The following is a 27546-nucleotide window of genomic DNA, read 5'->3' as shown; positions in this document are numbered from 1 at the left end:
TTGCACTCATTGGACAAAGAGTTCCATAGAGGCACGGGCACCACCTGCACTGATTGGAGGAAGAGTTGGGTAGATGACAATGCAGAAATACATTCTAAAACATAAAGAGCAATATGGCACCACCTAGTGGTTCTACAACAACAAGACCTGAACATCCCAATGCCAAACGACCTTAAAAATAGCTCTATGAAGATGATAGAGGCCCTTAAAGAAGAAGTGAAAAATTCCCTTAAGGAAATCGAGAAAAAGACAAAAATTGGAATAAATAAATAAATCCCTTAAAGCAAAGCTAAGAAAAAACAAACAGGTGAAGGAAACAGGCCAAAATTTGAAAATTGAAATGGACACAATAAAAACAAAAACCTAGGGAATTCTGGAAATGGAAATTCTGGGTAAATGAACAGGAACTACTAATGCAAGTATAAACAACAGAACACAAGAGATGGAAGAGAATCTCTGGTGTTGAAGATATAATAGAAGAATATAGCCTTTGGTCAAAGAAAATGTTAAAACCAACAAAGTCATAACACAGAATATCCAGGAAATCTGGGACACCACGAAAAGACCAAACCTAAGAATAACAGGGATAGACGAAGGAGAAGAATACCAGCTTAATGGCACAGAAAATCTATTGCAACAAAATCATAGAAGAAAACTTATCCAACCTAAACAAGGAAATGCCTATGAAGCTACAAGAAGCTTACAGAATGCCGAATAAACTGGACCAAAAAAAAAATGCCACATAATAATCGAAACACTAAACATACAGAATAAAGGAAGAATATTAAGAGCTGCAAAGGAAAAAGACCAAGTAACATATAAAGGGAGACCCGTCAGAATAACCTGTCTTCTCAATGGAGACTCTGAAAGCCAGAAGATCATGGACAGACATTTTGCAGACACTAGGAGACCATGGATGCCAGCCCAGACTACTATACCCAGCCAAACTTTCAATCACCATAGACAGAAGACAAGATATTTTATGATAAAGTCAGATTTAAACAATACATATTCACAAATCCAGTCCTACAAAAAGCACTAGAAAGAAAATTCTAACACAAGGAAGTTAGCTGAATCCACAAAAAATAAACAATAAATAATCCCACACCAGCAAATCCTAAAGAAGGGAAACACACACACACACACACACACACACACACACACACACACACCACTACCACAAAACTAAAAAATAATAGGAATTAACAATCACAGGTCATTAATATTTCTTAATATCAATGTACTCAGTTCACCTATAAAAAGGCATAGGCTAACAATGGATGTGAAAAAAGGAGCTGACCTTGTGCTGTATACAAGAAACATACCTCAATTTCAAAGGTAGACATTATCTCAGAGTAAAGACTTCCAATCAAATGAACCTAAGAAACAAGCTGGTGTAGCTATCCTAATACCTAACAAAATAGACTTCAAACTAATCACTCTAAAAGTGATTACATACTCAGTAACAAAGCAAATCTCAAGAGATAAACAAACAAACAAACATGGATTAAACCCCTGTATCTTATCAGATTATCATGGTTTAAAGTTAAAATTCAACAACAGAAAGCCTACAAACTCACTCACAGAAACTGAATAATGCTCAGCTGACTCAACATTGAGTCGAAGAAATAAAGGAAGAAATTAAAGACTTCCTAGAATTCAATGAAAATAAGGGTACAACAATACCCAAACTTATGGGACACAAATGAAAGTAGTGCTTAGTGGAAAGTTCATAGGCCTAAACGCCACATAAAGAATTTGGAGAAATCTCACCCTAGCAACTTAGCTGCACACCTGAACGCTCTAGAACAAAAAGAAGCATGGCAGGAAAATTCAAATTGAGGGCTGCAATCAATAAAATAGAAACAAGAGAACAATACAAAGAATCAATGAAGCAAAGTGTTGGCTCTTTGAGAAAATGAAAAAAATAGACAAACCCTTATCAAAACTAACCAAAAGACAGAGGGAATATTCAAACTAACAAAATCATAAATGAAAGGGGAAATATAATAACAGATACTGATGAAATCCAGAGAATCATTAGGTCATACTTCAAAAGCCCATACTCCATAAAATTAGAAAATGTAAAAGAAATGGACAAGTTTCTGGATAGGTACAAAACATCAAAATTAAATCAACAATTTAAATAGACCTATAATCCCTAAGGAAATGGAAGCAGTTATTAAAAGTGTCCCCCCCCCAAAAAAAAACAAAGCCCAGGACAAGATGGTTTCATCACAGAATTCTAAAAGAATTTCAAAGAAGATCCAATATACTCCTCAAAATTTTCCACACAAGAGAAACAGAAGGAAATTTACCAAACTCTTTTTTAAGAGACTAGAGCTACCCTGATATGCAAGCCACACAAAGATGCAACAAAAAAGAGAATTACAGTCCAATCTTCCTCATGAACACTGATGTAAAATACTAAAATATTGGCAAACCAACTTCAAGAACACATCAGAAATATCATCCACCACGATCAAGTAGGATTCATGCCAGTGATGCAGGCATGGTTCAACATAGGAAAATCTGTCAAAGTAGTGCACCATATAAACAAACTTAAATAAAAAAAGACCAACATGATCATCTCATTAGATGCTGATAAAGCCTTTGACAAAATACAATACTTCTTCATGATAAGGATCTTGGAGAGATCTGGGATACAAGGAACATGCCTAAGCAAAAAAAAAAAAAAAAAAAAAAAAGGCAATTTACAGCAAGCCAACAACCATCATCAAATTTAGTGGAGAGAAACTCAAATTGATTCTACAAAAAATTAGGAATAAACAAGGCTGTCCACTCTTTCCATATATATTCCATATAATAAGTGAAGTTCTAGCTAGAACAATAAGACAACAAAAGGAGATCAAGGGGATACAAATTGGAAAGGAAGAAGTCAAACTTTTGCTGTTTACAGATGTTATGATAGTGACCTCCAAAAGTCTACCACGAAACTTATACAGCTGATAAGCACCTTCAGTAATGTAGCAGAATACAAGATTAACTCAAAAAAATCAGTAGTCCTCCTCTATGCAAATGATAAATGGGCCGAGAAAAAAATCAGAGAAACATCGCTCTTACACTAGCCCCAAATGATATAAAATATCTTGAGATAACTAACCAAAGAAGTGAAAGTCTATATGACCAGAACTTTTAAGTGTTTGAAGAAAGAAACTGAAGAAGATATCAGAAATGGAAAGATATCCCATGCTCTTGGATAGGTAGGACCAATATACCAAAAACAATCTACAGATTCAATGCAATTCCCATTAAAATCCCAATACTATTCTTCAGAGACCTTGAAAGAATAAAACTGAACTTCATATGGAAAAACAAAAACCCAGGATAGCTAAAATAATCCTGTATAATAAAGGAACTTCCAGAGGCTCAACTATAGAACTATAGTACTGAAAACAGCTTGATATTGGCATAAAAACAGACATGTGAATCATTGGAATTGAATCAAAGACCCTAATATTAATCCACACACCTATGAACACCTGATTTGTGACAAAGAAGCCAAAACTGTACAATGAGAAAAATATAAGAATCTTCAACAAATGGTGTTGGAATAACTGGATATTAACATGTAGACGAATATAAATAGATCCATATCTATTGCCATGCAAAAAAACTCAAGTCCAAGTGGATCAAAGACCTCAACCTAAGTCTAGGTACACTATACTCTATAGAAGAGAAAGTGAGAAATGGCCTTGAATGCATTGGTACAGGAGTCTGTTCCCTAAATTTAACACCAGCACAGACCCTGAAAGCAACAATCAGTAAACAGGACCTGCTGAAACTGAAAATGGTAATGAAAATTCTTCCCACCAGCCTGGTCCCAGAGCCACATCGGTCCCAAATGAACATGTATGACACTATATTAGTTATGAAGCTGTTGGCCATTTTCTATGGTTTCTTATTGGCTATCTCTGACTTAAAATTTTTAACCCATAACTGCCAATCTTAGTATTTCCATGTGGTTTTCTCTTACTGGAGAAAGGGTCCAGACCTCTTACTCCTCCTGCATCCTACATGGTGACTAACTGTGCCTCTGTTTTCCAGAATCTTCCACCTCTCCTGATCCAACCTGTCTTGCTTCCCTATTGGCCAACAGTGCTTTAATTATCAACCAATAAGACAAACATATACACAAAATGACTTCCCCCATCAGAAAAGCCTCTTTAAGGCAAAGTACACAGTAAATAAGAGAACATAGCAGCCTACAGAATGGAAAAATATCTTCACCAACCCCACATTTGACAGAGGGATGATCTACAGAATATATAATGAACTCAAGAAACTAGACATCAAAATACTAGGTAATCCTATTAACTATGGGGAACAGATCTAAACAGAAAATTCTCAACAGAAGCATTTCAAATGACTAAAAGACAGTTAAGGAATTGCTCAGCATCCTTACTCATCAGGGAAATATAAATCAAAACAACTGTAAGTGGCTGTCTTACATCTGTCAGAATGGCTAATTTCAAAAATATTGATGACAGCCTATGCTAGAGAGGATGTAGAGTAAGGGGAAAACTCCTTCATTGTTGACGGGAGTACAACTTGTACAGCCACTTTGGAAATCAGTACAGCGGTTTCTCAGAAACTGGGAATCCATTTGCCCAGCATTACCACTCTTGGGCATATAGCCAAAGAATGTTCAATCATACCACAAGGACACTTGCTCAGCTATTTTCACAGCAGCATTGTTTGTAATAGCCAGAACCTAGAAACAACCTAAATTATCCTCAACTGAAAAATGGGTAAACAAAATGTAGTACATTTACACTATGGAGTATGTAAAAAACAATGACATCATGAAATTTGCAGGCAATGGATTGAACTAGAAAAAATCATCCTGAGTGAGGTAACCCACACTCAGAAAGACAAAAACAGTATGTACTCACTCTTAAGTGGATACTAGATGCAAAGGAAAGGATAACCAGACTGCAATCCACAGCTCCAGAGAAACTGGGTAACAAGGAGGACCATAAGAGGGTTGCATGGATTGCCCTGGCAAGGAGAAATAGAAAAGATGTCTTGAGTAACCTGGGGTCTTGGGAGGGTAAAGAAGAGGGGATGGAGGATGAGAACATGAGGGAAAAGGATGGCTGAGTTTGGGGAGAGATAGAGTAGGAAAGCAATGAAAGTGCTATCTTGATGGAGGGAACTGTTATGGGGTTAGGGAGAAACCTGGTGCTAGGAAAATTCCTAGGAATCCACAAGGATGACCCCAGCTAAGACTACTAGCAATAGTGGAGAGGGTGCATGAATTGGACTTTTCCTATAATCAAATTGGTGAGTACCGTAATTGTTATCATAGAGCCTCCATCCAGTAAACGATGGAAATAAATACAGAGGTCTATATACAGGCACCAGGCAGAGATAAGGGAGTCCAGTTAAAGAGAGGTAGGAGGGATTATATGAGCAATGAGGGGGTCAAGATTTTGGTGGGGATATAGCTGACCTGAGGTCGTGAGAGCTCAGACTCTAGACCGACAGCTGGGGATCCTACATGGGACTGAACTAGGTCTTCTGAATGTGAGAGACAGGTGTGTGGCTTGATATATTTGTAGGGTCCCTGGCATTGGGACCTGGATCAGGACCTGGAGCATGAGCTGGCTTTTTGGAGCCCATTCCCTATGGTAGGCCGTGCTCAGCCAAGTTACAGGGGGTAGAGACTTGGTCCTGCCTCAACTTGATGTGCCAGACTTTTTTGACTCCTCATGGGAGGTGGTACCCTTTCTGAGGAGTGGATGGGAGATGGGGTGGGGGATGTGGGGGGAGCAGGAGGAGAGGAGGGAAGGAGAACTGTGGTTGGCATGTAAAATGAATAAAAATTTTAAAATAAAAATTGATATGTGTTTACTTTGTTTTTTAAAGATTTATTTATGTATTATGTACAGAGTGTTCTGCATAAATGTTTGCCTTCACACCAGAAGAGGGCACCAGATCTCATTATAGATAGTTGCAAGCCACCATGTGAACTCAGGACTTCTGAAAGAACAGTCAATGCTCTTAACCTCCGAGTCATTTCTCAAACCCTGTGTTTATCTATTTCTAAGTATTGTTGTGACATTTGTGTTGTTCACTTATGATACCTTAACCAAGTATTCATGTGATATGAATATATAGAAGCTTTTGAAAATTCAGTTTTGCTTCAGATAATTAGAAAAATATACTATTTTCGTATTTATCCTTATGTGAATGCATGTACACACATGTGCAAATGTGTTTGTGTCTGTGTGTGTTCCTGTGTGTAAGTATAGAATTATTCATGCTATGTTATGGAGATCTGAGGACAATCTCACTGTTTGTCCCCAAGTTCCATCATTTTGGAGAGGGTGACAACTGTTCACTGCTGTTTCTGCTGGCTATCTGGTCTTCCAGCCTCCCACCCTGTCTCCTTTATGTGGGTTCTGAGTCTCTGAACTTGGGTTCTTATGCTTGTGTGAGAGTCAGTCTACCCATTGAGAGTCAATCCCACCCATCTTTTCTAATTCATGCTATCTTAATGATATTCTGTAGTTTAGTAAATAGGCTTAAGATCAAACTGGGAGTTACTAGATGATATTCATACAAACAGATATGAATGTAGTTTTTCATGGACTTAATGATATAAAATGCTAGTTGAAATAATTCAATTCTAAAATTACAGGCTTTATGGAGATAAAACGTTGAAAAGTAAATTACATGTATTTACAAGTTGAATATTGAGGTTATTAGATCCTACATGGTATTTGAGGTCAAGTAATTTTGATATAATAACATTATTTCACTTTTTTTGCATTTAAACTTAACAAAATACTCAGAGGTCACCATAACTGAAGCTTCTGAAGATGACTGTGAATATGAAGAGGTAACTTGTTATTTTTATATCTTAGTGAGTTCACTGTAGTCATTCATATGAATGGTTTGTCTTATTTTCTGGAACGTATAAGGACTTTATTTAAGATAAACTATGTTTTGAACAGAAGGTCACTATTGGCTATTGTGAGTAGTTGGGAAAATTCTACATAAACATTTACCCTGGGTGGGAAATCTGCCTGTTTTGTTTCCCACATCGCTGTTTAGGTTCAGCTCCTGTCACCTCTCTTGTCTGTGGCCTCATAGATGGTCATTACTATATAGGACCTTCTCCTTTGTCCAGCTAGCTCTTGACAGGGATTCCAGATTGCCAGCTCCAGTTAGATCTCAGGCCTCTTCTTTCTTCTGTCCTAATTTTAGTTCTGTAAAATATGCTCTTGTGTTGGTATTTTCCTTTAATTCATTGCTTCTGAGGCTTGGATGTCAAGTCACATTTAGATGTCAGAAAGTGAGCAAAACTGTGGAAGCGAGCCTGGCCTGTGACTAACAGTCAAGAAACTTGTTAGCTACATAGAGTTAGTTCATCTTTAGAAGCATGCCGTGCCCTACATGGTGTGTATTTCTTGGAAGCGTTAATGTAGGACAAAAATCTTCTGAAATTAAATGTATATGTGTCCCTTTGTGTTTCCATATCAGCATTAATTAAAAATGATCCTTTTTATTTAGTTGTATAATTTACTTCCTCAGTGCAAGAGACCATGTGAGACTTGCCCAATATTGTACCCTATTTCTGGCTGTTAGTTACCCATTGTCAACTATAGTCCAAAATTTGGTCTTGAAAACTCCATAAATAGAGAATAAGTTTTAAATGGCTTTATTGGAGTCTTTTGTTATGATTGTTATTTTACTATTATTGTCATTACTAGTTTCTTATTGTGTCTTTATAAGTTAAACTGTATTGTGTGTTTATATGGGAACAATACTAGATGTGAGGTTGAAAACTAACCACAGTTTGAAGCATCCGCAGCTTGTCTGAGAATGTATCCTTCATATAATCAGGGACTGATATATTGTACTTGACATTTCTGCCCATTCTTCCTGCCCTTGTCTAGATACCAGATGACAACTTCAGCATTCCAGAAGGAGAAGAAGATCTGGCGAAAGCAATTCACATGGTTCAAGAGCAGGCTACAGACATTCAGATTCTGGTGAGAATTTTGTATACTACTCTAGCTTGTAGTTACAGAAATACTTTTTATATGATGCTTTGACAGTAACTTAACTCCAAATTATGAAACAGAACACTGTAATCTGCTATATCACTTCTATTAATTTTCTTAAAACACTAAAGTAAGTTTCATTTATTCTTTACAACACCATTCCTCAGACAATGTCTACACTTATATGACTTTCTAAAAAATGATAGCTTCCCTGAAAACTGATTAATACAATAGAATTAAACCAAAATTATTCAACACTGTTGTTGAATGGATCAACTACAGATTATGTAGTAGGCTTTATAAGTATTTTGTATCTTTGTTTTCCTGAAAGTATCCAGCCTACATGGAATGCTTAACATTTCATGACACTCTTCTGGGACATGAATTAATGTTGTTAAGAATAAGATAAGAAATTATATGTAGTAATCATATGAATCAAACTAAGTAAGACTCTTGACATCTTTATAACTGAAAAGAATAATAAAAACTGACTATATTTTATTGATATTAAAATATTTATAATTCCATACTAACATTAGTTTAAAAGATGTTTTTATTTAGTTGGAAACTTGGCTTTTTCAGTGCAAGATGGTCTGTTAGACTTTGCCCTTCTTATACTCTATTTCAGTTTTTTCCTATGAATCTATTGAATTTTCCAGTTACCTATATACTTAGCAATTGAAAAAAACTGAAAAGGAAGATTTAATGTTTCACAATTGTTTAGATTCTGTTATGAGTGCAGTGACCTAGTGCATAATTTTGTAATAAAGTATTTTGTAATAAAGTCAGTGGATAAGTTCCTTCTAGGAGACACAAAGTGGGGTCTTCTACATAGACCTAGTAGTTTGTTGGATATCTCAATCTTCTGATTTATATAAAAAACAAAATACAGCCTTTCAGATAAAGTAAAAAGGCATATTTATTCACTGATCACCTTAACTCTTAATTTATTATCCTGTTAATAGATAGCATGTTTTGAACTCTGAATAAAATATATGTGCATTATATTTACAGTGATTCTTCAGGACATGGACTAGTAGTAATGATCTAATTTAGTTATACTTTGTACTATAGTCTTTTCCAAGTGTTAACATAAATAACTACAGATATATGTATCTGTGGGTATATGTAGGCATGAACACATGTATTTCTCTGTGTGTATTCCTTGGAGATGGTCATTTTATAATTTTATAAAAGGAAGGGTTTGCTTGCAATCAAGTTGCCTTTCCTTTTCTAAAGTGTAAGTTTTCTTATAAGCTTATTATTGTCATTTTTGAATATTTTAGTTTCTTCGATTCTTCTTTTTTCCACTCTCTTTTGTAATGCTAACATATCTATAATAATTTCCAATCTTTATCAAATTCAAATTTTGATTTTTAAAGATGGAAATAAAATAACAGTTAAATTTCCGACACTTTGGGCTTCATTTTCTCTTTACTTTTACATTTTGGAGAATGTTTATGTGTTTTTTGGGATGTCTAATTGATGACTAACTCAAGCCACAGTATTGCATGCTTATCAATCAGTTCCCGGAGTGTAATGAATATCGGCCAGTGCCACTCTTCTCACTCATTTTTTTACTCTGTTTGGGTAAGTGTATATACTTTTCATAAGATGGGTATATTAGTATATAAAAGTTTTATTGCTGGTAGGGCATGGTAGTACATGCTTTTAATCCCACTACTCAGGAGGGAGAGGCAGGCAGATCTCTGTGAATTTGAGGGCAGCCTGATTTACAGAGCGAGTTCCCAGGACAGGTTGAGTTATAGTGAGACTCTATCTTGAAGATTCCCCCCTACCAAAAAGTTTTATTGTAACCAATTGTGGTGGCATACAATGGTAGGTTATGCTGAAAGGTGGAGGCAGGTGGATCATGAGTTGGAAACTAGCCTGGGTTACATTATAAAAATGGTTTTATCATAATTATTTTAAGACAACTAAGTAAGTATTTAGATTTAAATTTCTCATATGATAGCTCTTGCTATAACTCACATAAACAATCTCCCTGGAGTTTCCTTCATTTCTCTCCTAAAAATGTTTCCAAATGAAATTTCAACTTTATCTCTTTATTTTGTAATATTTTTAAAATTGATTCTTTGGGAATTTCACATCATGCACCCCAATCCCACTCATTTCCTAGTCCTTCCACATCAACCTTCCCCCCTTGTAGCCCCTTCTCCCTAAGAATAAAAAATTTGCTTGTCCATGTTTCCTGTCTTGCCATCACATTGTTTCATTGTAGTGGTCTTGGGAGCTGCAGTGTGTCATAGAGTATACCCTTTTGCCCAAACAGCTTTACTTAGAAGTGTTCATTGCACTGGATTGTTGGTCTGGTTCAAGATCTCTGACTTCTAGTATACCACTAATACTAGATTCTCATTGAAACTTCTCTCAGGTATCCTTATGTTGTCCAAAGTCATGGAGATCCTGCAGTTATGGTTCCACAGGACTGGTCCCTTCATGAACTCCAGGGGTCTTAGATGGATAGATATTGGGATGAGCCAACTCAGAGCCCTAGATGTGGGCCTGGGTGGTAGCTAAGTTGGTCATTCCCAGCCTCCACCAGCATTACACCCTCAGGTGAGGTTCAGGGTTAGCTCTTCCCATATATGGGAGCAAGCTCTTTAGTTGTGGCACCAGTAATGGGGGAGGGATTCTCCCAGGGCCATGGAGGGTCAGGGGTAGGTACTCCTGGGAGTGGAGAGGGGAACCTGCTGGCCAGTCTCCCATGGCCTCTGGCATGAACATCATTATAGACCCCAGCCGCAGTTGGGCCATGGACCCACACATGGCTCTTGGCTGCAACTCAGTCTTGGATGTTACCTTGGCCATGGGTGGCAATACAGGACACTCAGATTAGTTTGTTCCTGATGGTAGCATGGCTTTCCGACATCTATGTGGTCTCAGGTGGTGCCCAGACCTCCCACATCTCTATGGCCTTTGGTGATAACACAGACCATGGACATCAATGCAGACCTTGGCTACAGTAGGGCCACAAACCCAGACGTGGCACTTGGTAGCAGCACAGGCAAGGAAGTCACATGGCATCAGGTGGTAGCATAGGCAACCCTATCAGTCTGTTCCTCACTGTTGCCATGTCTGCAGTCTTCAGTCCTACCTCGCTCCACAGCTCAGGAGCCACTCCACTTCTCCCCCAGCTCTCCACCACGTACCTGTTTATCTTAGTGCTCTGCCCAGGCCTTGAGGGGGCTTGCTGGCTTCCTGTCTGCCCAGGCCTTGAGATGGGCTTGCTGGCTTCCTGTCTGCACAGGCCTTGAGTTGGGCTTGTATTTCTTAGCTTTTCAAATCCTCAGTTTCTCTAACCTTTTGCCTACCTTTGGTTTTTGGTATGCTTCAGGTTAGTTTCCCAAGCATATGTAAATCTACCTTTGTTTTCAATAGGCTTTTGGGTTCATGTGAATAGATTAGATTATTTGTGGATAATTTAGCAATCTGTAACCCTTCCTGAGGTTTGGGGGCCATGCACACAGACACGCTCTGTGGCAGCCTCATAGGCATTTTTAGAAATTACAGATAATGCCCTCCCTTTAGTCTGCTTTTCTGCTCCTCCCTTTCCAGGCTCTCAATTCCTTCTCTCATTCATCTTACATAAAAATATTTTTCACGTTTATCAAATAAAAAGGTGAACAAAGCATTTATTATTAGACAATGAATGGCTATTTTCAGAAATAATATTGAGCCCTTACCTAGCAATTATACAGTTTTTCCATTCTAGTAAATATTATACCACAATGACATGACCCTAGTCACACTGTCCTTAGCTCCTTCTGCATCTCCAATGGCATTAATTATGGAGGGTCAGACATTGTTGTATAATGTTTAAAAATAGTTTTAGGAAGGATACTCTGAGTTATTGGCTTCTAATATAATCAGTTAAACTGTGTAGATTTATAATGATTTGTTTTAAAAATGATTTTTTAATTATGTGTATGTGCATGTGTCTGTGTGAATATACACACATGAGTGCAGGTACCTGCAGATGCCAGAGGAAGGCATGGGTCCCTTGAAGCTAGAGTTACAGGTGAATCACTTCACATAGGTACTGGGAGTTGAACTTGGGTCCTCTGGTAGAGTAGCAAGTAGCCCTTCAGTCATCTTTCTAGCCCCTGTCAGAATTTTTTGTGGGCTTCAAATTTTACCTCAATTTACCGCTTTTTAAAAAATGTGAAAGCAACTAGTAGAAGAGAGTATCTGTGTTCAGTTTTGCACAGGATGTTTGGAAGGGACTGTCTGGATCAATGACCATCCTCTTCCTGGATGCATCTCTGTACTCATCCTGTACTTTCTGTGTGACGTTTCCAGTTATGAAAGAGCAGTAGGAAATAAGGCCACTACTGAGGTTTCGGAGGCCATTGTTCTCAACAATCAGAAAATAAATGAATGATTTCTGGTTAATGACTTGAAAGACAGTGGTGAATTTACAATGTTAGCTTTGTTGTCATGGTGCCAGAATGCTTGATGCAAATAACTTAAGGGGGAAAACTTTCTTTTGCTTAGGATTTTAGAGGTGTCAGCCAAACATGGAAGGGAAGGCATGGCAAAGTATCTCACATTATGGTGGGAAGGAAGCTGAGTGGAGCCACAGTTGGAAGGGGACAGGGAAACACAAAGCTCTTTAAATCCTGCTTCTGATGACCTCTGGTCTCATTTTATGTTCTGGCTTCCAAAGTACCATCTCCTCTCAACAAGTACTCATGGTTTCATTCCATCAGTGAATGAACCCATTTATCAGGGCAGAGACCTCATGAAATTACTGTCTGGAAACACCCTCACACATACAGCCAGAGATGTACTTTGCTATCTTCACTCTTTTCTAATTTTAACCAAGCTTACAACCAAGAATAATAACCACACTACCCAATGCAGTGTTACGCGCTTTTACCTAATTCTACTTTTTATTTTCTTAAACATTTCTCATACAGAAACCTAAAACTTGTCTGTCATGAAAATCAAAATTGTGGGTCTTGAATACTTGGATGTCCCATGCAGTGTGAAAGTCGCCATGGACAGCATGGTGACAAATGGCCATGGTTATGCTCCAAGTCCCTCTTGAGTTGATAGACTCATTTGCTTCCATTATGATGGAATCACAGTTCCTGCTCTTTCTATCATACACTGCTTTTTTCTATCATTTATTGTTCTGCTGTAGTATGTCTAAAACACAAGGTAACAAATTTGTTGTGTTATTTAATAGAATTTGAAAGAATCAACAGGTCTCTTAATTTCTTTTTCCTTTGCTTTTTAGTTTGCTATATTGTATGGAAGGGGCACGAGCTTACTTCTTTAAAGTCCTTCAGAGGCCCTAATCTTACTCTTGCTTTAGGACCTTTGTAATTGCTGATGCTGTGTCTGCCTTTGATCTAGGACTGTGTTCACATACCCTTTAATCCAGTGCTAATTCAACTTTTGAAGGACACAGTCTCGACTGGTAAAATTTTGAAAGCTCAAATCTTTAAAACCAGGATTTCTCTTAGGAAAAAGGCTGTATAAGAGGGATGGAGAGCTAAATTCTGAGGCTGGAATTGTGAATGTTTGCTGTCTTACTGTTTCTGTTGCTGTGATTAAATACTGGCAAAAGCAAACTGGGAGGAGAAATTATTTTATCTTACAGTTCTACATCACAGTTCATCACTGAGGAAAGTTGGGGCAAGAACTCAAACAGGCCAGGACAGGAGCTGATGTAGAGGTCATGGAGGAATGAATGCTACTTACTGGCTTGCTCAGCCCACTTTCTTGTAGCATCCAGGAACACCAGCACAGGGTTGGCACTACCCACTGTGAGCTCTGAGTACCCAATAGCTTTTCTAGCCCAAAGTCTAAATTCCACCACAATCTCCACAATTAGTCTGCTTTGTCACAACCTTTCCCTGTTTCCAGCACCAATTTCTGTTTTATTTAGGGTTCTACTGCTGTGATAAAACTTGATGACCAAAAGAAATTCAAGGTGTAAAAGGCTCATTTTATTTAACAGCTTGTATTCCATTATCCAGGAAATTCAAAACGGTGACACAAGACAGGAACCTGGAGGCAGGAGCTAATGCAGAGGCCATGGAGTAGCACTGCTTACTGGCCTGCTCTCATGGCTTGCTGAGCCTACTTTCTTAAACTATCTGGGACCACCCACCCAAGGGTGGCACCATCCCTTTTGGGTTGAGCTCACCTACATCAATCATTAATCAAGAAAATGCCCCACAGGCTTGCGATCTGGCCAGTCTGGTAGTGACTTTTTCTCAGCTGATGTTCTCTCTTCCCAAATCAGCCTTTGTCAGGTTGACATAAAAACTAGCCAACATAGTTGTTCAATTAGTTAATCATGTACTAATTCTATCACTTCATACATTATTCCATGCTTCCTTCAAAAATCTCACTTCATCAGAAAATGCAAGTCTGGCAGGCTTAGCAGCCTCTGAATATTAGTTTTTTTATAGTCGTAGAAATTCATCCATCATTACAAGTCACATCACATGGTGAACTATTCTTGTAGAGGATTTGGCTGCTGAGGAACATGAATGCTGATTTACTGGGCAGAACTACTGCATGCTACTTTAGCAGATGTAGCATGAGTTCTAATTTGTCCTAATAATAAAAACCCTAATTCTGAGATGGGGTAAATGCTGAAAGATTGGAGAAGCACAAACAAATTATCACCACAAGATGGTGCTTTAAGAACTGTCATTACTTTTCTAGAGCACATCTACTTATTTCTGTATAGTCATGGAGAAGACGAAGCATTTTATAAATTACTGTTTGTAGATTGGTGGACTTTGCAGAATAAAATAGATTAAAATGAACTACCAAGTCAATAATGTCATAACAATAGATTTAAAATTAAGTGCAATCAAGGCCTCTAGGAACAAACTGCAAGAAGTTATCAGCAGTGTTTGTTTTTCCTCTTCAGCCCAGCATGTTTTCAGAAATGTTAGAGGTACCCAGTAGATTGCTACATGATATGGTACAAGAAAACTTTCATTTAAAAATGGGTCATTTGCAGCACTAGAAGAAACCATCCTGAGTGAGTTAACCCAGTCACAAAAAGACAAACATGGTATGTACTTACTCATATATGGATTTTAGACATGGATCAGGGGAGTGCCAGCCTACAATCCCACTGTCAGAGAGTCTGGGAAACAGAAACTTCATCCAGTGAATGATGGAAGCAGAGGTAGACACCTACAGCTAAACACTAAACTGAACTCCTGGAATCCAGTGACAGAGAGGAAGGAGTGATGAGCAAAGGGATTAAGACTGGGCTGGTTTAACCCACAGAAACAGCTGACCTGAACAAGGGGGAGTTCTTGGACCCCAGCCTAATGGTTGGGAGACCAGCATGGGACTGATCCAGACCCCCTGAATGTAGGTGTCAGTGAGGAGGCCTAGGCAATCTATGGGGCCTTGGGTAGTAGATCAGTATTTATCCCTGGCATACAAATGGACTTTGAGTGCCCATCCTACAATGAGGGATGTGCTCTCAGCCTGGACACATGGGACAGGGCCTAGGCCCTTCCCTGAACAAAATGACAGACTCTGGATACCCCCCATGGAGGATCTCACCCTCCCTGGGAAACAGAGTAGGGATTGGGTGGGGGGCTGTGGCACCAGGTGTGGGGGAGTGGGAGAGGAGGGGAGAGTGAGCTGAGATTGACATGTGAAGCAAGCTTGTTTCTAATTTAAAAAAATTTAAAGGCCAAAAAACAAACAAACAAACCAAACAAACAAAAAAAATGGGAAAATTTGTTTTGCATTGGCATTCCTTCTTGATGATGAAATTCTAGGTACACATGCCTGAAGAAGGCAGTCTACTTATTGCGTGGTTTGAAAACAGTCTTGTGAATAGCCCCACTTGAATACCCTTGCACAGTGGTGCTGCCGTCCATCATCAGTAGTATTTATGCTGGGTTTGTGGCTTGGATGTGAGTGCATGCTGAGTGGGTTCCCAGTGCCCAGTGCTTAGGAGATACAAAAATGGAGTTAGGGATATTCATCTAGGAATACAATGAATTTTAGGAAAAAAAGAGCAAAGCCACACAGAAGGAGGATGTGATTGCATTCTCTGAGGAGTCATGCCCTAAAGGAGAGAGAAGAGGCCGCAAAATACAGTTAATGTTTGCAGATGTGAGGGTGCTCTGAAGGACTGAGTATTTGTAGTTTCCCACAATCTACTTTTCTAATAAACCTTTCTAAAGGCAGGATGTCATTATATCACTAGACTCAAGATAAATGATAAATGGATTTTTATTGCGGAAAAATTACACAGAAAAATTCAAAGAACCACTGGAGGGTTTCCCTGCTCTTCCAACCAGATCTGCTATCCCACCAGAAAGAGCATGGAAAGGAAAGCCATGCCTTAAGCTCCTCTCTTTATGCTTCTATCTGCCTGAAGTCGTACCCAAAGGGGTTTGACCACCGTCACAGGTCCACAGACCAGATGCCTACACCTTTCTATATCTTGAATTTTGTTGCTAGTCTTTTCATTTCACAATTTTGTTATGATATTTTACAATTCACTCTCCAATGTATCTCATTTTTATCAAATTTCCACTATTGGAGGTATTGTGTAAAGTCTTTAAGAAGACTAATTTATTTATGTATTAAAAAAATCAGACTCTAACTGGGAGGTGGTAATGCACACCTTTAATTCCAGCACTTGGGAGGCAGAGGCAGGCAGATCTCAGTGACTTTGAGGCCAACCTGGTCTACAAAGCGAGTCCCAGGACAGCCAGGGCTGTTAAACAGAGAAATTCTGCCCTGAAAAACAAAACAAAACAAACAAACTTAACTATTACATTGGGAATAGAAATGTTTTGTTTCACCAATGTTTTATTCCTAATGATTAAACTAACCATGGTACATAATGTTTTTTAGAAAAAATTATTACAAAATCAGTACATGATCAGTCTACCAATTCCTTCAAAAAATCTTAATTTTTAGAGAATAAATAATTGTTCATTTAAATTTCAGGAGCAGAAAACAGTTCTTCCTTCAAGGCATGTAGTGCATGAAGCCATAGAAGATTTTCTCTGTAATTTCCTGATCAAAATGGAAATGACCAGAACCCTGGACTGCTTTCAGGCCGAATGGTAAACCTTTATCTAGATAGGTAGTTCTCTGGAAATGTTAGCACATTTACATGAGTAAATTTAAGTTTCGTTGCAAAATAAGTATTTTGGTTTCTTTTGCTGTTACTGTGGTAACATACAAACACAACTGAAGGAAGGAAAGGTTTATTTGGGAGTCAATTCAGGTTATGTTGTTTACAGTTGTTATTATGGGGACGTCAAAGCAGCTGTTGACACTGCATCTGCCGTCAGGAAGCAGAGGCCATTGAGTGAATGGCATGCTCATTCTCAGCTCACTTTCTCCATTTATACAGTCCAGGGTCCCATGCCCAGGTAAGGATCCTGTCCATTATAAAGAGGGATCTTCCCAAATCAACTGACAAAATCAAAGTAATCCCACAAAGGATGGTCAGAACTCCATCTTCCTGGTGACTGTAGGTATGAGCTTACATGTATGGAATAAATTATTCCAGTGTCAGGGGATCCTTCCCAATAAAACTTTACTCAATGCCTTTTTAGGAGGCAAATTTAGCTTCTTTTCACATGACCAAGGGAATGAAATGTCCTCTTGCGTATATAGCAAAAAACTATTTTTGAAATATTTTCCTCTTAGGTTTTCATAATTTATAATGGTATCATTTTGTGTCTTTAGATAACCCCTAACACTACTTATTTTTTATTTATGATGAAAATTATTTTTCTGTATTTATACAGCTGATTTATTTTTTCTAAAGATATGATTTGATGTAGAACAAACCTGAATTGTATTTTCAGATATTACCCTAATATAATTTTCCTGCTAAAAATAAACATTTTAATGTCTTATTGATTGTGAAAACCAGCAGGCATGCTGTCTTTATTCGTTTGCTATAACAATAATGGTCTTTGGATTCCTAATATTTTTAAAAAATATTAAATGATCGACGTAAACAAGTGTTATTTTACCAGATATTGAATATTATAGAGAGTAGATATCTATACAAAAATGTTTACAGATTTTTGTGGCTGAATTCTACTTTTTAAAATTCATCTGTACATAGGATTTCCTTTTTACTTTCTTGGTCCACTGATAATATACACATAGAACTAGTCAGTTTTTTTATTTTTAAAAATTTTGACAATATTATTAGTATTGTTGACAATATTATTAGTATTGTATTGACATTCCCTCCTATTCCCAACTCACCCGTTTCAGCGCAATTTCTTTTCAAACTTGATTATTGGACTGCACATATAATATAATACATTTTATGAGGGAACTGAGTTCTGTTAATAACAGACTAAGAGATAGCGCATTTGGCAATAAGAGGAGAATGTTGCTTTTAAACCTGGAAACTGTGTGCATGGTTTAAAAGAAATTTTGTACAAATTTTCCTAAAGAAATAATAATTGTAAGTAAATTAGAAATACAGGTAGGTGGCTAATTTGTAACTAAATAGATGAAAAATTAGTATGACTTAATTATTTTTATGTATTTCAAGAACATGTTAGACTATTACAAAATGTAATGACTTCCTTAAGATAATTATGATCCAAATATTATATATTAATGTTATTTTAAACTCTTATTTGTTATTAATGTGTGTGTATGTGCACATATGTTAGTTTGTGTACATGTGCTTGCCCTGGCACACATATAGAAAGGTCAATTGGAGTCAGTTTTCCCCTAAGTATAAGCGGGTTCTGGGTATTGAACTCAGATAACTAGGTATGTGTGGCAGTCAGATTTAGCCATTAAACCATCTTGCCATGCTCCAAATTTATTTTTAACAAGTAGGTGATTGTAAAGATACTAAGTTAGCATTATGATTCATGAGATACAATTTCATGAAACTAAGATACTATTAGGATATAAGGAGTTCCCAATAAACATACCCATTTAGCATTATATTATAAAGGTAAAACTTATGAATGTATATTTATTAACTTAGTAAAATTTTGGTTGAGCTAATTTTGTTCCAGTTTCTAGCTGCTGTTTTGTAGTTATTCCTATCCTGGATAATTTCTTTTACATTAACTATTTTGAATTTGATCAGCAGCTGTTACTTATGATGCATATAGTAGGACTATAATTCTAGAATAGTGGATACATTAGTATTAATTAATGTGTGAAATATGGCTTACTATGTAGCTCATGTTGGCCTCTTACACATAGCTTTGTTGTGTTAGCCTCCTAAGTACTCATGATTCAGTCAACTATGTTGACTGAGTGTATTTTCAGTGCAGTAAAACAAACCTCAAAGAATATGGAATTGCTGTGAATTCATGTTCTCTAACAAAAAGTAACCATCAATACTGGCCTGTTTTTAGGTTGTGCTAAAAAGAAAAAAACGTGCCAACAGAAATCTGGGCAGTAATATTTGACTCCAGGTTTTTGAGTCCTCAAACAATAAATGCAGAACATATTTTAACTCCAGTGTCAGAAATGTATGACCTGGGAGTCACATCTGGCCTACTGGTTTATAAATAAACTTTTATTGAAATAAAGCCATGATAACTTGTGGGTATTGAAAATGACTATATTCATGTTATAAAAGCAAAATTAATTAGCCACACCAGAGTCTGTGAAGAGCAACACAAAAAGCAGGTTTTACAAGTTTTAAATGATTAGTATTCCAGAATTCCTAACAAAAGTCCTCAAATGATTTTCTATGATATATCTACACACATTATATATTTTATATAATTATATGTATATAATTATATATGTATGCATGTCAGAGTGGTAGAAATTTGTTTATGGAGTACTGACATGCCTCCATTGTAGGTTTGTTCAATGCTGTCTTTTTAGATGTACTCATATAAAGTTAATTGATGCTCCAGGGCAAAACTAATGGGGTTAAAATGAGAAAATGGCAGTGTCACTTTGAAATCCCTTAACTTTCCTCTCTACAGTCATGTCCAGTCACTTAGCCATGTGTGTTGTCACCACCAATGTCTATCTTGAAGCACAGTGTTCTTCTTCCTTTGCTTCCCACATCCTTCTCAATCCTGGGTACACTTCAGTTTGTCTCTGCTCCTACCATTTCCCTGAAGTTAGGGTTGTACTAAAAATCTTGTGGAGGGAAATAAGTCGTGAGATTATTTATAGCATTTAATTACTAATTTAATTTGTTCCCAATTAAAGAGATTATAAATTAGTGTATAGTCCTTCAATTTATGAGCAAAAGTAAGTGATGCAGCTTTTGGCCAATAAAATTTTGTGTACTGTAATGATTCAGTTATGAACAATATAGTTACAACTTCTTTCAACTGACTAAGATCAGAATTAAGATTAACTTTGAAACAATCCCTCACATTGCTTGTTGTGTGTAGGAAGTATGTGTATAGTATGACTACATACCAACTCTCAGTGAATTCCAGGAAGCTAGTTATTCTTTCATCATTTAAACTTCATGATGTTTCTTCAGTTGGTGTGGAATTGGCTTCTGGGTATGTGTCATATATACATTCCCCTAACACAATTAAACTAAACACAGGAATGTCTTGACCCTTACTATGATAACTCTTACAATTTCCAATATGCCAGATTTGAGCAATTAAACATATGTGGATAGGTTTATGTACTAAGATATGAAGAAGTCAGCCTTCTAGGGGAATATTTAGATTAAAAACATTAGTGCAAATAATAATTATGTAAATGGCATAAAATAGTTGATGTCTTAGAGCAATTACTTGAGAATTGACCTTGTATCATTTTTACTAGTAGTCTGCTCTTATGCAGCCTTCATTCATTTCTGCCCACAACCGTGTGTGGTGAGTATCCACTAACATGTCTTCATTTCATGGATGAGGAAATGGGCTTAGAGAGGATGGAAAATCTGCATCAGTAAATGTTACGAAGTCACAGCCAGTAAGTGGCAAAGTCATCCAGGCCAGAATGATCTTAAACCACACTCTCTTAACTTCCGTTCCTGGCTAGCAACAGGGCAAGCTTACCATGTGTCTTGATTTAAAGCTTAGATTTGTGTCTGTTTTCCATTTTGCAATTACAAGGTCAGTACTAACTTCTTCAACTTGGCATAGACTGTGTCTTCCACAGTCACTGCCTTTTTATTCTAGCAAGAAAATACAAGTTCCATACCTATACCCCTCCTCTTTCCTGCCTGCTGGTCTTTCCTCAGGTGTCTTTCTGTTTTGAACCACACAGGTGGTTCTCTGAAGCCCACTCGCTCTTCCAGACAGAATCCAATCGCTTTTCCTATTCAAGGTCACTGCATTTGCATTTGTCAGCTCCTGTGTTGAGTTTTCCCTGTGCTGGAACATTACCATCAGCACACAGGTGTGCAGTAGTATTTGACATGGTAGTTGCCTGGGGAAAACTCCCTGGCTCTGCTTCCTGTCGAGTTCATCTTGATTTCTGAGTCTCTCCCTTATTGGCACATTTTCCTGACAAAGTGTACTTTTCTTACTTACTACTCACATCTTTTCCACCACTGAAACTTTTTAAAAGTGACTTTCACATTGCCATCTCCAGTGATTGTTCCAAACTTTTGTCAGCATTCATTTCTTCCACCAGCATTCATTTCCCCCTTCTTCTTCACTTGACTCTTGGCCACTGTCCTCATAGTTTCTATTACTGCTCTGGCCTTAGACTCTTTTTGCTTCCTCTACCTCATCCCAACCTTGAAGCAATGAAGTATTTTATGGGACTACCCAGGCATCTTTAATTCGTCAGTTCACTACTTGAACTAGTCTGTTCTAGTGTCATGATTGTAAAATATCATTATATACTGATGAAATGCAAGTTTAAGTTGGCTGCCTTGACTTTCCCCTGAACTATGTATATCCATCATTTATCTGTACATGAATGTGTGCTAGGCACACTACATTTGATATAGATAGACACAACCTCTTGGTTCTGTCAACTATCCAGTTCCTACTGTTTTTGCTCCCCCTATATAAATGGCTGTCTATTACTGAACCCCAAATCTCAATGCCATCATTGACATGCCTCTTTGCTTATAACTGACAGATGAGTCCTCAGCGAATGCTGTTAGAGCTACCTTTATAGCAGGTCTAGAAATTTCCCGCTTACAACCTCTGCTGTATTTCACTTGTTCACTTTGCCATTCTCTCTCTTCCAGGTTGGGTCATGTGTTCCTTTAGAATCTGTTTCTTGCAATAGGATCACCTTTTTGAAACATAAATAAGATCACTGTCCTACCCCCCAAAATATTCCAATGGTTTCACCTTGATCCAGAGTAAAATCATTTTTCTTTTCAATGCTGGCCCCTTGTTTTGATTCTAACATTTCTCAGCATCTCCTCTGCTCACTTTGTTGGCTCCAGTTCTTACTATTCTACAGATACTGGCCTTGGCTCTTTCTTGTTCAAGCTGAACTTGTCTGTGTCTCTGGGCCTTTGCATTTACCTTCTGCCAGCCTCAGATGCTGTGCATTCAGGACCCACATGGTATCATTCCTCCTTCCTTCAGGTCTCTGCTGGAGTCTCTGACACTCATGCTTGTTAGTCATGGCTGCTCTATACAAAACAGTACAAACACCTGATAGTCTATCTCCTCTATTTTCTGCTTCCTAGAACATGTTACTATCTCTGCTGGCCTAGAAATTCCTTGAGTATAAGTACTAAGGCAGTTTTGATGTTTTTTCTAGTAACTAAGTGAGTGGAACATAGATGACCAATTGTATTTTAAAAGGCAAGATTAACTGACATTTCATGTTAATAATATATTAATGTTTAACTTGTGAGTAGAATATGGCAACTAATTTCTACGAGATTCCCTCAGGTTGACATTTTGAATTACACACAGTCATTTTTAAAAGCCAGAAACTGAGATAAACCTGTTGTTTGATTTGTCCTAGGTATGAGTTAATACAGAAGGGAGGGACTGACCTCAAGGCACTCGGGAACGTTCCAGATGTCTACAGCCAGGTGATGCTTCTTGAGAGCGAGAACAAAAACCTGAAGAAAGATTTGAAACACTTCAGACAGGCAGCTGAGTATGTCAATATTACAATTCCCTTTTTATTTAGGTTAAATAAAAACTAAAGATAGATTAAGCTGATACATGAGATTTATTGTTTGAGGAATTTAATACTGGATCATACTTAGGCTCTGGTTGTAAGGATGTGAAAAGTTTCCCTAGTAAGTTAACTGAGCAGGTAACTGGAACTCTTGCCAAGCACAACTCACCATTGGAGTGGAATTCCAGCACTCATTTTATGTGATGATGTTTTGTGATTTGTGAAATTTTCTCTTGTGTAGAAAATCTAATTTCAGAAAGAATAATGAAATTAATAGAAGCAATGGAAGGAAGAATGGGACCAATGTGTTCTCAGTAGGCGAATTTCGGTATTTTAAAATTCCTCATAAGGAATAGTATTAGCAAAATACTTTGGGTGGTAACAAAGGTATTGCTCTGGTGGGACAGGCAATGCACATATAGGGGTGGGAGGTACATGAGATTCTAAGGTCCTTGTAAGTTTTCCATAAACTTAAGGGTTTCTTTAAAGATATCCTATTTAAAAAGGATGTATCAACATCCATAGTCTCACTCTTTCCCAGTTGCCAATCACCTACCACAATCTTTCTTTTTTCCCAGTGTGTGTGTGTATAATTTTTCCTTAATCTTTCTTATTTAAATTATAAACAAAGTTGTTTAACTTTGTCAGTCCCAGTTCTTTATCTCTCCCCTTCTCCCCTGCCCCCCCATCCCCTATCCAATCCCCTACTCTCCTCAGGGAGGGTGAGGCCTTCCATGGGGAATCTTCAAAGTGTGTCATATCATTTGGAGCAGGGCCTAGGCCCACCTCCATGTTTCTATGCTGAGAGAGTATCCCAAAGTTCATTCACATACTAGGCATAAATACTGACAGCCACTATCTGACAGCCACGATCAGGGAGCCTGGGTCAGTCCTATGCTGGTTTCCCAGCTCTCAGTCTAGGGTCCATGAGCTAACCATTGTTCAGGTCAGTTGTTTCTGTGGTTTCTCCAGCCTGGTCTTACCTCTTTGCTCATCACTCCTCCCTCTCTGCAACTGGATTCCAGGAGTTCAGTTCAGTGTTTAGCTGTGGTTTCTGCTTCTGCTTCCTTCAGCTCACAGTTGAGAATCTTAACAACTAGCAGTCTTCAACTAGAAGGTGCCTCCAACTAGAAGGCACAGACTTTTCTTTGCCATTTTGTCTCCATAAAATTAATGGAAGAAATAATTTTTGGAGAACCAGCCAAAATGTTTTGGACAAAGAACTATGTGCATGTATTAACTTGGGAAGAATCCACTCATGTCAAACAGTTTCATGTGGAAAATCAGAAACTCCAGAAGAGAATTCATGTTTTATTTGTCCATTATTATTTAATATATTTAGTGAAAATCTTTCTCTGTTAACTACATTAATACAACAATTAGAGTAATAAGGCTACCTTGTGGAAGCATAATATTTTAATACTTACTAAAATAACTACAAATATACATGACTTTGTATTGACAAGTGAAAGAAATATTTAGTATAGCCTTTACTTTACAAAGGCAGCAATAGATTAGTTTACACACTTCTTGAGTCATCATGTGCACCTGTGGGAATGCTCTGCTACTTATGTACATCTCATCTTTTCTCTGTAAAATTTTATATTTTACAAAGATTTGCATGATTACCCACAATACTATGCTGCTAGAACCATCTTCACTTTGTTTGATTCAGAAAGGCATTACTTTCTGCAGCTCTGCTTGCTATGACTTTGAATAGACAGTTTGGCCAATGGGAAGTTGACACAGAACATTCCTCATAGTCCTGTCTGGAACAGTGTCATTTCTCATCTCCTTTGAGTTATTGCTTTCATTTGCTAATTTGCTTTTGAGTAGACATAGGCATTTAAGGCAATGTGTTTTACTCCAGTAATACTAAGTAATCATTGTTGATTACAGGGTATTTATTGAATAGTATAGTAAAAGTTGTAATTGAAATTATGTAAGCTTTTACTCATAATTAAAACAGGAATCACTCAAAGAAATGTTTCTTTGTATTTGCTGAACTGTCAAAGTATAGTTTCGCCCTTAATAGTTCCTGGTTATTACTTGGCTCTGTGACTCGGTGGCATTTGCAGTCTAGCAAGAAGTATAGAAGACTGCAAACTGTTTGCTTTACACTTCCTTTAATGTAAATTTGAAGGAAAGCCTGTGAGCCCTTAGAGGATGCCTGCTGCTTCCTGAGTGATCTTCAACCAAGTGTAGTTCTGTACCACAGTTTGTTGAAATAGTCACTGCAGCCTGTTTCTATGAAAACAGTGCTGCGAAATGATGACGTTTTTTAAAGTATTCTCCAGAAACAGCAGTCATATATGTTTGTTTCCAAATTTAATCTTTGGAGTCTAGATTTTCTATAAGACTTATGAGGATATTTGTGTTAACATGAGGTTATTTATGTGGAACTTGATCAAATGCTTACCTTTTTAAGGTGTTTTCTAAAGGCTGGCTGATCATAGATATAAACTAATATTTAACAGGTGAAGAGCATAAGCTTACAGATATGTCATATGACATTCTTGGTCATACAGTTGGCATTTAATGATGCACTAATTAAAATTAAGGGCTAGCTATGTTCACATTTGCACCCATAACCCAGTGTGGTGGTGCTGGAGAGATAGGATGGATGGGGAGACCTCATGACTCCTAGTCTAGTTAAGAGCAGGTCTTATGAAGCCAAGGTATATAGAGAGGGACATTATTGTCCTCCTTTGATTCTCATGTGCCCACAAAGGCATTTGTACCCCCAACATGCCCATATAACACACATAAAGTAATACATGGTGGAAGAGGAATGTTATGGTTGCTCTTCATAGCAACATCAATGGATTTAGAAATGTCATGACACACACCTGTGTGACTATGAGTGTTTCCAGAAAGATCTACCTGAGCATGAACGACCTTTATTTAATGTGGGTAGCACCATACCATGGGCTGGGATCCTAGAATGAATAAAGAGGAGAAAGTGAGCATTCATCTCTCACTGCTTCTTGCCTGTGTACGCAATGTGATGAGCCACTCCACATTCCTGTCTTCCTTCCTTTTCTGCCCTGACTATAGTAGTATACCTGAAGTTGTTTTATTACCTGCATCAGAAAAGTAACCAACGTAGAACATTGGCACTGAGAAATTGAGCTGGGCTGTAAAAAAAACCTGACCATGTGGTCATAAGGCCTTTGGAGCTGGTTTGTAAGAGAAACTTGGAGGTCTTTGGAGCACTGGCCCAAAGAAGACCTAGAATATGATAAGCAGAGGTTAGTGAACAATTCCACAGGGAAGGTGAAAGACCAGAATGTCAAGGCATACAGATAGTGTAGCAAAGCTCATAAGGTTTAGAAGAGAACTCTATAGGGACACAGTAGCTCATTCATTTTACATTTTGGCAAAGAATCTGGTTTTATTATGTCTGAATCAGAGTATCTTTAAAGAGTGAACTAATAAGCAATGAACTAATTTGTTTGAGAAGAAATTTCAAGACAGTGTAGCATTTGGACTGTGCCATACTTACTGTTGACCAATCTCATTCAGGACAATTGTGGAAGGAACAAATGGAACATAGTAGTACATAGTTTCGTGAGGACAGTGGTATGAGTTTAAAATTAAAGGCAAGGTGAGTGGCCTACTTGTACGACACTTTGATGTTTTGACATGACCTTGCCATTTTCATAGTTCAAGCTTTGAGAACTATGCAATTTAGTTATCCTAAAATCTCAACTTTTTAATTAAATGTATGGTTTTCTGTTGGACATTATTCATGTCTACCGTCTTGTATGTTCAGTCTCTTGTGACTATCACAGCATCTTCTATTGTTAAAGGGGCTATCCTTAGCAAATAAATCTAGTGTTTCTTTGTACTGGGACAAAAGGAAAAGTACCTTGAAGGCAATACTTCATCTGTCACAGTTATAGCTTGTGAATATACAAGTTCATTTGAAAGGAGAGACCCTTAACTGAGAAAGCTGTTAATGGCGTCTTCTGTTTTAAAGTGGCAACCAAAGAAAGCTGTTTCCTTAGGATAATCCTTGAAGGCACACAAAAGCTGCTGGTAAAGAAGGATTCAGACTACTTTCTGACCTGGTATCAGATAGATGCATCATCCACATGATGCTAGTTTTAAGCATGAAATACTTAAAACTTAATACAAATGTAAGCTGGCCAGAGAAGTTTTCACAAAGGTTTCAAAAAGTCTGAGTCCAGGCAGTGTATGGCAGAGACATATTTCATGCAAGGAGGCTCTGAGAGGCTATTATGTGAGGCTGGAAAGGTGAAGGCTGTTTCAATGAAGACTCTAGGTTAGTGGGGATGCTGAGACTTTTCAGTTTCCACCAGGAGTAGATCTGACCCAAATGAAAGGTCACTATGCTGTAGGTGGCACTGCTAGAGAGATGGATCTACAGAAGAGTACAGGAGCCCAGATAATTTGTTGAAAGTCTCAGATGCCAGATGTGAAA

General features: G+C 37.7%; 1 protein-coding gene across 6 annotated transcripts in view; it reads left to right on the top strand.

Annotated features, from left to right (window-relative positions):
* Nucleotides 1-27546, top strand: part of Spag16 (sperm associated antigen 16) — an 809062-nt gene that overhangs the window by 11447 nt on the left and 770069 nt on the right. For all 6 annotated transcript variants that reach the window (XM_040753382.1, XM_040753381.1, XM_040753383.1 and 3 more), the window contains exons 2-5: nt 6822-6868; nt 7929-8024; nt 17016-17134; nt 22938-23075. In XM_040753382.1, the coding sequence (XP_040609316.1) occupies nt 6822-6868; nt 7929-8024; nt 17016-17134; nt 22938-23075 (400 nt within the window). The remainder of the gene's footprint in view (nt 1-6821; nt 6869-7928; nt 8025-17015; nt 17135-22937; nt 23076-27546) is intronic.

This window comes from Mesocricetus auratus, unplaced genomic scaffold (assembly GCF_017639785.1).
Source record: "Mesocricetus auratus isolate SY011 unplaced genomic scaffold, BCM_Maur_2.0 Super-Scaffold_100010, whole genome shotgun sequence".
Taxonomy (NCBI): domain Eukaryota; kingdom Metazoa; phylum Chordata; class Mammalia; order Rodentia; family Cricetidae; genus Mesocricetus; species Mesocricetus auratus.
The sequence above is the reverse complement of the archived record's forward strand: the minus strand, read 5'-3'. Positions and strand labels throughout refer to the sequence as shown.